This window comes from Podarcis tiliguerta (assembly GCF_965153285.1).
Source record: "Podarcis tiliguerta genome assembly, chromosome: 9".
Lineage (NCBI taxonomy): Eukaryota > Metazoa > Chordata > Lepidosauria > Squamata > Lacertidae > Podarcis > Podarcis tiliguerta.
In genome coordinates this window covers 44,213,196-44,226,773 of record NC_139542.1, presented here as the reverse complement: position 1 = coordinate 44,226,773, position 13,578 = coordinate 44,213,196, and the positions used below count along the sequence as shown (strand labels likewise).

Here is a 13,578-nt window from a genome sequence, read left to right as displayed (position 1 = left end):
TGGAAAATGAGGTACTTCCAGTTGTAGCAGCATATTTTGCTACACTTCTACAGAGGGGGCTTCAGGCCTCATCAATGGTTTTAAGTGTTATAAAAGCATTTTCTAGGAATGCTATAGTCTACTCAACTACATACATACATAGCAGTTTAGCCTTCAGGATGCAATCCTACTTACCTGGGTGTAAGTCTCACTTAGCCTAAGGAGACTTACTTTTGAACATAGTGTTGTTAGTTTAATTTGGGCTGAAGGCAAGCATAAATACTCTCCCCTTAAACTCTATTTAAGGCAGCAAATTTAAGTAGTTTATTGCAAGATCACATAGTGATGTCCAGTCTCTGGAGTCTAATATACATTAATCTAAAAATATCAAGCGGTATCCAGCATTGGTCATATACTGGGTAACCTCATTGCCACTGATTTTAATGAGCTTCTCCAAAATATGGATATCACTCATGATGTATATAGTTTTAAAGTGGAAATAGTTGTAGTTGTTATTGGTGTTATTTACAGCTTATTAGCATGTGCTTTGCATGCAAAAAGATCAAATTCTATACTCAGCATCTCCATATAGAACTGGGAGAGGGCAATGTCTGAAATCCTGGAGAGCCACAATATTGCAAAATAAACCACACTGAGTTATATCATTAGTCTGATTCAGTATAAGGCCGCTTCCTAGTCATGCACTTGGCATAAGTAATGTCGTATCAGAGGGAAGACATGTAAATGTAACAGAATGGCACCTGTGCTGTAAGCATGGATTTTCTGTTTCAGAGTGTTGGGAGGTTCATGGAAGCTGATGTGCAAAGTTTCATAACCCTCCAACACTGATGTCATGCTGCTCACTTGAGTAGGCCACTCCCATTAGCAGTTCCATGTGAAAAGTTCCATGTGAACCAGATCTGAGACCCAGTAGTTTCATGGATCATTCTGAGAAGGCAAGTATGATTAGGCTGTGGGATCTAGTCTTATGATATAAAGCAGAAAAGGGGGAATGAGCTCATCATGGGGCTTCAGATGTTGGGGGCAAACTCATGTTGCTTGCAATATGCAGCCCCCTGCTCATTTGTTTGAAGGGTATACAATCAGTTGAAAAGGAGGGAAATCACAAAAAGAAGAGCTACAGAACTAGTGGCAATGTAGCTTCCATTATCATAACTTAACTGCACAGAGACAATGCAAACTATGATAAAGATGCTAGGGCCATTTTGTGACATGAGGGCTCTTGCAAAATGCAAGAGAGGAGGCGGCACCACCTCCAAGAAAAAACACAAATATGCTGAAGAACTGGGAGTAGTATTCAGTGGTGTCAATGTCTTAACTGGAGGCAGGAGTATATACATCCATTCCATATTATGGTTTTAGACACAAGCAATATGGAAGCATTCCCATATCTTAAGAACAAAATATAACCCCCCAAAATCATGAATTTCTATATGCCCCTCTTCTCATGGTAAACCACTGAGAACAAGAAACCTTCTAGTGTTATGAATTATCCTCAGATGATTCTCAGGACTTATTTTGGGCGGCTAGGAGAAGATAGTGGGAAATTTGCAAAGGGCTGTGTTTGCTCTGAAAAAATAAAATAAAATTAGGAGAAAATAACTTCTAAGTCAACACCCTGCTATGCGGTTGCCTCATGTTTAATACTTGAACAAGTGTTAGGGTGTTAAGACTTCTGAAGGAGCAACAGGACAAAGATAGAAAAATAAGTAATCCCAAACCTTTGTGATACAAATAGCAGTTCCCATCATTGGACTCACCCATTGTGTGTTACAAGGCACTGCCTCAGGCCCAGTTTGCGGAAAATATCAACCACTATCTCCATTGGTGTGTGATCCGTCACAGTAAAAGGGCTCATATCAAGAATGCTTCTAAGCTTCAAAGGTCGAGGGCTTTCTGCTGGAAGTGATGGGGTATGCTGGGCAAAACAGACTCTGGAACTGCCAACAATGCCTTCTTGCTTCTTCCTGGCACTTTCTTTAATTGGGACAATAGAAGACAAATATGTGAAGGAGAATGAATTATTCCCTTATGTCTAAAAAAAACTATATTTAAAAAGAAAAAGAAAGGACTATATATGGTGGTGTTCCTCACACCACTGCCCCAAACCTAACTACAAAAGATTATTTTCTCTTTTACTAATCCATGTCATGTTAATTTAATTCAGTAATCCTAAATAAGAATAAAGATATTTAATCCTACAAATTGTTCAATTCAGGAAACACACTGTAGCATTTCAAAACACTAAAAAATGGTAGGGGGGGTGCAACATTTTGTTATTAAAATGTTTTTAACCTGCCTTTGTTTGACTAAAAGTATCCAAAGTAGCTACCACTAGAAACACTTAAGCATAGTTCAAAGTTGCACCAAATTTTAAAGTTAGCAGGACAGTAATCCTTAATGCAGAAAAAAGAAAGGAAGCTAATCGGGGCAACCACAAAAGCCTTCCAGAAGAGGGTTGTCTTAGTCCAGAATCTAGAAAGAAGTACAGACAACTCGCAATTTGTGCAAGGGTGAGAAGCCAAGGATTGTGTGTAAAGCTGAAATCGCATATAGCCAGAATAACCCCTGTGCAACCATCCCCACCTTTCTGAAACCAGTGTGCAAAGTGGCGCTTGTGCCCCAGGCAAGGTGGAGAGCTTAAAAGCTCTTTCCATGGTGGGAAAACCTGGAAAACTGTCTACAAGTTGCAAGTCAACAGTAGTGAGCTCCACAGCTTCAGTTTCACAGCACAACCCATTACTCTTCAATCAGTGGGGGGGAATATAAGGAACATCATAGAACAGAAGTAGGTTCAAAAGAGAGTAACCAGTCCTTGAAGTATGTTGGGCCCAGACATTTCAGAATTTAAAAGGTCAAAACTTTAAACTGGGCTTGGGAATCAAGAGGAAGCAAAGTTATACATGTCCCGCACCCTGCACCACTCAACACTTTAGCATCTGCATTTTGAACCAGCTTCTGTTGCCTAGAAGTGTGGGTGTGGGTGTATTCATTCTTGATTTATTCTCCAAACAAACAAGGGGGGAGGGTGGAATCCAGCACACACATAGTAATGTTAGAGATAAGAAACAGTGCACAGGTCAAAGTCAAGTGACATCAGAAATGTGGCGGATCATGTGGCCATAAATTAGTCCAAAATGTTATTTATAACCTTAAGGGTTTAAAATCAGAGTGTAGTTTATCTACATATATTGAGTGTATTAAAGAGATCCAATCTAGATATAACTAAGGCATGAATCATCATGGCTAGGTCATTCCTCCTGCAATGCAGCCTATGTATACTCCTGGGTACTGCTTCACCTGGATATTCAGGGGTAACATCAGATGCAGGAGTTCCTCCAAGCTGCAAGTCTGAGTCTTCAAGTTATCCTAGCCTTACACTGGATATACTCCTGATCAACAGTGCTTTCATCTTGCCCGGATGAAGTTTCAACTTGTCTGCTCACATTCACTGAAGCATTTCAATGTTTAAAACCACAAAAGTAATGCAAGCAATGCTGCTTTTTCCACACAACTATACTGCAAAATTATATTCTAGGTCTTCAAAACTGCCCCCGAGCCATATCTGTATGACAATCTCTTTGATGGTGGAGTGGGGACACAAAGACATTCATTTTCTATCACAAAGATTCATGAAGCACACCCCTATTACAAGAATTAAGTTGTGCATGTCACAAACTTCTAGATATCTGGACTTGAAAGTGGCAGTCAAATGTAGTAACAAGGTACACAATAAAATTCACTTGGGTATTACTAGGTAATTATGCTGTGGCATAATTTCATCTCAATCAGTTCTGGAATTTTATGCCTTTCAAATCTCGGTATGGCAAAAGCTGCAGTAGGTATTTCATTTGGTCTGATTCCCAGTCTCACTGCTCCCAAAGCTACTATGCAGTGCTAGAGCTTCCATATTTGGCTACATGGGACTGTTAAGAAGAAGAAACAGTTCACTGTAGGGTTCTCTTCGTGTGAAAATGGAGAGCCTGGTGCTGCTCTTCAAGGATTACGCCCCCATTTCCACCTCCAAATTCATGTAGCCCTCCGATTTCTCCTATGACTGCTCTTGAGCTAATGCTTTTTGGGGGTTATAGGGGAGGACAACACACTCAGAATACAAAAATTCAATTACCTATTGCAATAGTCAAATCTCTCCTTAGAGCAAATCCCACTAGCCTCTGGGACTCTTTGGACATTATAACAGGAAAACCGTTATAGCTGGTTTCATTGATCATATTTTCTATATCATCCACTGTCATATTATCTTGTGTCAACACTGCCAGGGGTGCATCGTTTCTTCGAGGTCTCATGACATCAGCTGCCAATGTTGTGTGGGTAAATTCTTCCTTGGCATCCAAGAAAGGATATCCATTCAGACGAATGTGTGCTTCGTAGATACCTTCCCTGCCAAAAGCGTCTCCTACCCACTTGCTTGTCATTACTGCAGCCATGAGGGGCACAATGTATTCTAGCCCACCTGTCAACTCAAATACAATAACCACTAGAGATACAGTCATCCTTGTCACACCACCTGAAAGGGGGGGAAAAGAAGGTTATTGATCAGTATGTCCTTGTGGAATAATGTATCAATGTGGTGTTCCCTGGCCACCTAGATAACATCAGGTGCCAGCCAGGTATTAAGTCAATCACCACAAGACTTCAACATGGAATTAGCAGCACATAACTTTGAATGTATATTAATGCTACACAAAAATAATAGTAATAAAATTCACCCAAAGGTGTAGTTATCTTAAAGAAGGGGAAATGACAGACTGGTTTTATGATAAAAAATAATTTAATCCCCAAACTGCAAACTAACATTAGCTGGGAGTAAGTCCCATTGAGCACAACAACTCTTACTTCTGAGAAGACATGCCCAGAATTTCACTATATTTAAGTTTCAAGATTTAATAATGTGCTTATGTGGTACTGATAATTTCAACAAACAATTTAAATAATAATAATATGCAATCAGATGGTTTACAAAATCAAACTGGAATACAAAAAATGCTGACTTAGCACTGGGAAGGAAAATTGAAACTGACTGATCCTCCTTGTCCACAGCTTCCTCCACCAGAAGGAAGACTTCTGTTACTAGTTTAACATTTTTCCAAAGATGAACTGACTAAAGCCTGTCCGATCATTTACTCAAAATTTAATCTGCCAAAACCAGAAGTGGCAGCACCAGTTGCCAGGAGTCATCTGGTAGTATAGCCAATTTGCAACTCTAAGTTTGTATTCTTAAGGGGTTTTATTATATTCCACATTATGATTCCCAATGCATAAATGGCTAAATCTATGTTCATATATCAAAGTCAGGGCTGGGAAAACAGCACAAGGATGTTTGTGAATAAGTATTTCAAGGATTACCATACTTTTAATCGATACCAATTCCAATTCACATTCAAACTTTTAGAGATGAGGGCTGGTTTTTTAAAAGTTGTGATTAAATATAGCATTGCATGTCCATAAGATGGGCTTATGGAAACATAGTCATTGTGGTTTTAATTACTGTATCTTTTCAGTACTGTACATGTTTCCAGTTCAAAGCAACATGCTTTTCAAACCCTGGGCATGTCCATTTGTTCTGCTTTATCCCTTTATAACTTGCCTATTTAAGCAGTCGAAAAAGGGACTAATCCCTTTCATTTACTGTGTTCTGATTTAGTTACCTAAGCATGCAGCAGCACCAACCATAGCATAGAGGCCGGGGGTTATACAGTCTGCTCCAACTTCACACCACTCCTTGAAGATAAACCAGTCATGGTGATAATATGCAAGTTGCTCCACAGCGATTCCCACGATTCTCCCAGCTATTGCGCCAATGGCCATACTAGGTATGAACAAACCTGATGGCACCTAAGAGAAAGAGAAAGCCAAGGAAGACTATGACCTTGTAAAGAAAATGTTTCCACCTTTTAAGCACAGGAATAGGGAACCTGTTGCTTATCAGATCTGGACAGCAACAGGTTCCCGATCACTGTTACAGTACATAGACCAGCGGGTTGTGTGAAAGATTCCAGAGCCAGAAGCCCCCACAAAGTTTGGATTCAGCTGCCTCTTTCCTCCTCAATAATAATAATAATAATAAATTTTATTTATACCCCGCCCTCCCCAGCCAAGGCCGGGCTCAGGGCAGCTAACAAGCAATAATAAAAACAAGTTGAATGAATACAATTTAAAAACAAGATTAAAATACAACATTAAAACATTATTATGATGGGATGGGAAGTTTACTGAAGAAGTGTGAAAGCCTCCATCTTCCCCACCCAGAATTCTAAGCTAACTAAGGCTCTACTGATGTCTGGGAATAATCACTAAACTGTTGAGGCTTCAGGGTAGATACAACATGAGGTGCAGCTGATCCAAGGGCAGTATATTTGGAAAGCCATTTTCCGGAAGCACAACCCAATAGATACAATACAGCTCTCTGTAGCCATGCAGACACCTTCAGACTGTAGCATCATCGTTAGCTCTTGGTGGGAAACACTGTCAAAATCCACTTCCTTAATTACACAGATTCTCTTCCCTTCCCCTACATGGGGGCAGTCAGTGCTCCAGTATGTTAACCTCCTCCTCACCCCCTGCCCCAGTTCCTCTTTTCACTGCAGTATATCAGAGCCAGTGCATTACTGAAGCATACTTTCCCACGGAGGCTGCCACAGCTGGCAACAATCTTTCTACTGAATAGCCAATTGTTTCAAAGACAAAAAATATTCGAAATATTCTTAAAGTCATATCTAACATTACATCAAGTCTGCACTGCTTGTTATTTCTTCAAGTTCCTAGAAACCAGCACACACATCTAAATTTGGTTTCCTTCTAGATGATGCAGCCTACAATCCAAAATCGTACATGAACCCTATAGCATACTGTAATTTGACTTTAGCGCAATGCTTGTCCATGCATCTAACTAGGCCTTCCAAAACCTGCAATATACTGTATTTAGTTTTAATCTTATTAGCCAATGAACGAACTAATGCAAACATGGAAGATATGTGCAATGTCTTCTGAACATCAACAACCATTCTTGCTGGAGTTCAACATTTATAAGCAATAAAGAACTTAGCTTCTGAAAATAGGCCTTTCCATCCCACACAATTGTGCAAGAGAACACATCAGTGTTTGTCCTCCTTATTTGGAATCTCCAATTTCAAATTTCAACATGTTTGTATTCCTCACTGAACACAAGATATCATTTGTCCTTCATACTAAATTAAACTTTGCTGCCTATCTTACTAAAAGGCACATGCAATACATTAAGATAGGCTTGTTCAATAATGTACCAGCTAAGAATAGGGGGGAATGCAATAGAAACCCAATCTTTAATGAAACTTTATTTATATAGTGCTCTTTCCTTCTAATTTGTATCTAACTATATATATATTAACAGCACAATCCTATGCTTGTCTACTCAGAAGTAAATCCTATTGAGTTCAGTGGGGACTAACTGTCAGGTGTGTATAGGATTGGAGTGTAAGAAAGAGAGAGATCAAGATTTGAACATGAAAACAAAAAGGGCAAGGGCCAGAGAAATATTGCTTGTTATATCTTACCTTGATACCGAAGGTGAAGACTGTCATTATAATCTTAAATATAAGGGCTAAACACAGCTGCCATATAGCTGAATACACTCCTGTGCCTGCTGGACGATCAGGAATATCATCTACTATTTTACTGACATTCATGTCATTTCTGTAATCACAAAGGGAGGAAGATTCCAAGGGGCCACAGTCTGTGAAGAGTTCTTTAATAAGCTCACTGGTGTTGACTCTGGTGTATGGATTTGGAAAAGCAATGACAGCGGTTATTGCTGCTACAATAATGACCTCCAGAACTGGATATTTTCCAAATTTTGTTGATTTGCGTCGACGGCACCAAGCGATGTTTGCACGGATGAAAAATGCTCCCCACAGCCCACCAAATACCCCCAGAAGAATGAATGGCAACAGTTCAAACAGGTACCATGGAGTATGGTATTCAACATAGAAAAGAACTAGGCGACTGTTACCAAAAGGATTGATTGATCTCAACACAAATGCAGCCACCAAAGCAGCAAAAAAAGATCTCCACAAAGTTTTCAGTGGAAAATAATAACTGACCTACAAGAGACAAAAAGAGAATAAATAATACAAATGGATCTATTGTGCAAATCTGCTCATTTCACTAAGCTTATAACAGGTAAGGGAAACTGTGTATTATCAACATCAGCAGCTAATGCTGAATGCTACTTTATGCTTTGTAATAATACAGACATCACTTCAAGCATTGAGAGAAATGACTGACATTAAAATATTTTAAACTAGAGCAATGTTTTGGCAGTCAGGATAATGGGTTAGTCCTGCACAGATTCTGCACCAATTTCTGCAGACAAATATGGCAGATACAGGATAAGCCTGACCTGAAGCAGTTTCACTATTGCTTAACTGTATGGCAAGCCCAAGAACTGTCCACAAAGCAGCCCATATTACCAAAGTTACAGAAAACAGCTTAGTGGTGTCACAGTAAAGATATTGCAAGCTAAGGTGCATGAAAAACCACATAACTGCTACATCATGAGCTGGATTCTGTCAACCCATGCATGTCTGCACCACTTCGACGTATCTGGAATGCGCTATCAAGTTCACACCAAGCACTGCCAGCAATGAGTAGAGCTTCAGTGAAGACAGGAAGAATGGAAACATTACATGCAGAGAATTTCTGAGGAGCTTCTAGCTGTTTAGGAATAACAGCAATAAATAGCTACTTGCCTAGTACTCTTTGACAAGTAGAATTTGGCTCAGGTGACTAGGCAAAGGAAATTTTATAAATCAGAAAGGTTATTCTTTCTTTTTGTGGAAATGCCATAAATGGCTAACATCAGGTTTAGGGAGTGAATCTAATAGTATCTTTTGTTGGCTAGTAGTAACTTCTGGTCACCTTATTTGCAAGGGTTGTACTACAAAGTTTGATTTATCTCTATTTACCACCAAATAGCCCTGCAATGAGTACACATTGAGTGAAACTGTGCTAAGCTTAAACCTGCATTGTTATGTACGTAGACTGAGACTGAGTTTGAGTGGGTCATGTAAGATTACAGTAATAACGGAATACACATTTTTTTCAGAGATTTTTTATACATACTTCTTCTAGGCTGAAAAGGACTCCACCAATGGGGGCACCAAAGGCTACTGATACGCCCGCTGCTGAAGCAGCTGATAATACCTGTAAAAAGGATTACATAGCTTTAGACTGTTTGAAATAAAATCTCAAATGTAAATAGTTCACTGTTATGACTTATCCACAAACACTGGGCATATATAAACACCATAGCAGCAAAAACCATATTTCATAACTGATTGGGATCATGTGGCTTCGTCTTAATTTAAGATTGGGGGATGTTGCTTTCTCTAAGCTAGTCACAACTGGCCATGTGTTCGAAAGCCACTTTCCCCAAGACCAATTCTAGAATTCAAAGAATATAATTTAGGAAGAGCTCTATTATCTGACCAAATGTGTTTTTAAGAATGTGCTCCCGAGGAAGGGAAGATTGTGGCACTGGAATCCGAGAGCCTGATCTTATGCACTCACATAGTTACGCTATATATGTGCCAAAAAATGTGGCATACTTGTCAAATTGTGTTCCAGGTTTTTTTTGGGGGGGGGTCTATTTAAGGCCCCTAGCTGCACACTTTTGCAAGAGCAAATTTATACCAGCAGCACTGAAGGCACAGGTTGCTGAACCCTCTTTGCATCAATGAAAGCCCCTTGTGCCACATGCAGGCCTTTCCTTAGAACCAGATTACACCATTGGGATGAGGCAGCCATTGGGGCCGAATCCTATGCCTTGCCACTGCAGAACAGCAGACAGCACTGGGCCCTGGGTTTCATACTGCCAATTTATTACAAATATGAGAGCAGTGCAAAATTATACATGAGGGAAGACCCTGAACAATTTCAAAACATCAGTATTTCTAGAATTAACCTCATTTATTCTCTGTAGCTTACTACTTTATTCAATTAAGAAAAACAGCAATTATTTTAGCCGCAATTATTTAACTGCAATCGGATTAATAAACATGTTTATTCACTACTTCCTTTTCATAAGAATGAATGATTATAAATGTATAATTTTGTAAGAAAGACACACCTCCCTTTTTTTTGCTTCATTTGTGCTATACTTCGGAAAGAGGTAGGAAAAGATATTTCCACAGCAACAGGCAACATGTACTAGAGGACCCTCTTTTCCTAAACTCAAACCTGAGGCTACAGCCAAGACTAAAGTGATTGTTTTTATCATCAAGGTCCACTTGCCCAGGTATCCTCTAATGATGAAGCCACTCAATATAGTTTTGATCTAGAATAGAAAAGAAATAGACATTAAAATAATAATTTAGGCTTTTCATGAAAATTTTGAACACATATCTCAGAAAACATAACTTGTTCAAAACTTAAATTACACAGCTGCTGGAACAAAAATAACCACTCTAAATTCTCAAATCCATTTAAAAAAAAAGTCTTTTAAAAGACTGAAATATATTAGTCTGTGATCCTGCACAACTACCACAAATACACTGGTAATTATTCAGATGCTTATATTGTATTAAACTTTCTGCATGGAATTTATTGACTCAAAATATAATTAAGTGTGCAAGTTTGACAAAATAAAATTAATTTCCACAGCTCTTTTAACTTCTTTTCTATATATATTCCTAGATTTATTTCCCCCCTGTTTTGGTTCTTTCACTTTGTGCTATCACCTGTATCAGCTATATAACCTAATATAAATGTTATAGGTGGCATAGGCAAAATATTAGCTGTCATAAGTGGTCGTCGTATTTCTTCCACTCTGTTTCAGATCTATGTCCAACATCCAAAAAGGAACTCCAATGTGTCTTATGGCCTTTGACACCCCTTCCCAGGGGTCATAGAATTGCAGCCTTAAATACACAAATTAAGTCCTGAACCACAATCAGAGTCCCAATACTTTATTTTGTACATTATTATTTATAAACATGTAGTAAGTTCTATGTGACAGCATTCCTCTCTTTACCAGCTTTCCTAACCGCTTTTAAGGATAATTGTAATGAAAAGCCTACCTCTGGAATCCCAGAGCCACATGCATAAGGTGCAAACACCTTCACCAAAGAAACGGCTAGGAAAGCAAAGCTCAAGGCCCAGAAAATATACATGATGTAGTTCATAATGTAGGAGCCTGGACCCTGAAAGAAAGCAAACAGAACAAACAGTTAACAAATCTGAGTTAGCTACCACATAGTAACTTAATTTGCAGTGAGTTTTGACTCAAAATGTCTTTTCTTTTTAAGCGAAGCAACTACTGTACAGCAGACAGGATAGGGTGAGGTGGTCTCTGGCTATAGTACAAGCCTACATGTCAGCACTCTTCTCCCATAATGCCAACAAGTGATTAAAGCAGAGGTGAAGAACCTGTGCCCCGCCCCACCCCAAACTTGCTGGGCTGCAGCTCTCATCATTCGTGGTCCTGGCTGGCTGGTCCTGGTGGAAGTTGTCACAGGTTCCCTCCCCCTGCATTATGGGCTCACCCTGAAGCTCAGGTCTTTTTCAAACACATATAACAGATTGTGCAAAAAAACAGCAACAGCAGCAGTTAAATGGCAGCCAAACATTTAGGATATTTTCATACTGTCAGGAGTTTCTGCACCTACAGCTTTCACTAAGTCAATTTTGTAATTTCATTGAAATATTCTCATGCATACATGTTTCGGACTGCTGAATTTCTGAAAAATGCCAAAAATCCCCCACTCCCACTCTCCATACCCATCAGCATGTGTACAAGGCACTGAAATGTTCTCTGAACATAGGATTCTCCTTAATCTTTCGTTATATGTTAAATCATTACCATTTCTGTTTTTGGATAAAATACCATCTGCAGGCATTCACAGACAGGTTACGTCAGTGAAGAAAGGACAGTGAAGGAAAGTTGAAGAGCTATACTTGCCTCTGCTTGACCAATTATTAGTTCTGCCCATGTTTTCCATAGAGGACATTTGTCTCGCTCTTCAAATGTTGTTTCATTTGAGGCCCAGCAACACTGTTCATGGTTGAACCACAGGGCACTAAGACAAATGCCTTCCTTTAAATCAGTCATCCAGTCTGCAGCAATATCTATCAACCCAGCCAATGCACCTATTTCAGTAAGAGAGATGGCATAGCATTTTCAGAGCCCATAAGTAGACAAAATCACCATCAATTCACGCAGGATGTAATAAAAACTCAATGTGTTCAAAAACAGGCCTAGCTGAGATTACTCTTCTTCAAAATGTAGAAGATTAATGTTAACAAAATCAATCACTTCACCCGGAATGCCAACATAACATAAATGGTGTCATTAATTTTGAAATGTCCCATAGAGTTTTACATTACTGACTTGGGGATATGTTTTCTTCATACTTTTCAAGATTAAATCTGTAGGGTAAAGTCTCTGATAACCTGATCTTGACAGGATAGGCATGCACGGCCCTCAAGAGCTCATCTTGAAATGCTTAACAGTGTCTAGGGAGTTGGATTTTAATCACATTTCTTCTTTAATAATAATAAATAATAAGAATGTTATTTATACCCCACCCATCTGGCTGAGTTTCCCCAGCCACTCTGGGCTGCTTACAACATATCTAAAAACATAATAAAAACATCAATCCTTAAAAACTTCTCTAAACAGGGCTGCCTTCAGTTGTCTTATACATAGCTGTCAATGTTTCCCGTTTTTTAAGGGAAATTCCATTATTCTGAATAGGATTCCTTGCAAGAAAAGGGAAAAGTTGACAGCCATGGTCTTATAAAAGTCAGATAGTTGTTTATTTCCTTGACATCTGATGGGAGAGCATTCCACAGGGCGGGCGCCACTACCAAGAAGTCCCTCTGCCTGGTTCCCTGTAACTTCACTTCTCGCAGTGAGGGAACCAGCAGAAGACCCTTGGAGGAGGACCGCAGTAGCTGGACTGAGAGATGGGGGTGGAGACGCTCCCTCGGGGAAACTAGGCAGAGGACGCTTAGGGCTCTAAAGGTCAGCACCAACACTTTGAATTGTGCTCGGAAACGTACTGGGAGCCAGTGAAGATCCTTTAGGATTGGTGTTATATGGTCCTGGCGGCTACTCCCAGTCACCAGTTTAGGTGCTGCATTTGGATTAGCTGCAGTTTCCTAAAGAAATGTGAGTGGTTTGGAGCCCTGCAGAGTTTTACAACTGCTTTGTAAGCAGCACTTAAAAGTAGTTTCCCCATTTTGACATCACAGAAAACTGTGGTTTAAGAAACCAGGACATCTCCTCTGAAGCTCAACATATGGAAAGGGAAAGGATGGGAAGGGAGGGGGAGAACTCAAGCTCATTGCTTGCTCATACTCCAACAGTCCATATTTTGTTGGATTGGGAGTGTTGCATAAGGACCAGGCCATAATCTAAAGAGGATGATTCTCAAAACCTTTAATAAAACATTCTTTACTCAGTCTTTTGGTTCTAAAACAATAAAACTTTATAACCAGCTTGACTTGTTTTGTACAAGGAAGGAAAATTTCATTGTTTCCTGCATGTATGCTAATATTTAACTTGGCAGGGTAACCAAA

General features: G+C 39.5%; 1 protein-coding gene across 12 annotated transcripts in view; it reads right to left on the bottom strand.

Annotated features, from left to right (window-relative positions):
- Window positions 1-13,578, bottom strand: part of CLCN3 (chloride voltage-gated channel 3) — a 43,001-nt gene that overhangs the window by 6,826 nt on the left and 22,597 nt on the right. For all 12 annotated transcript variants that reach the window (XM_083457250.1, XM_083457243.1, XM_083457247.1 and 9 more), the window contains 8 exons: window positions 11,957-12,144; window positions 11,076-11,198; window positions 10,127-10,333; window positions 9,121-9,201; window positions 7,554-8,099; window positions 5,670-5,856; window positions 4,130-4,528; window positions 1,761-1,977 (listed from right to left, as the gene is read on the bottom strand). In XM_083457250.1, coding sequence (XP_083313376.1) covers window positions 1,761-1,977; window positions 4,130-4,528; window positions 5,670-5,856; window positions 7,554-8,099; window positions 9,121-9,201; window positions 10,127-10,333; window positions 11,076-11,198; window positions 11,957-12,144 — 1,948 coding nt within the window. The remainder of the gene's footprint in view (window positions 1-1,760; window positions 1,978-4,129; window positions 4,529-5,669; window positions 5,857-7,553; window positions 8,100-9,120; window positions 9,202-10,126; window positions 10,334-11,075; window positions 11,199-11,956; window positions 12,145-13,578) is intronic.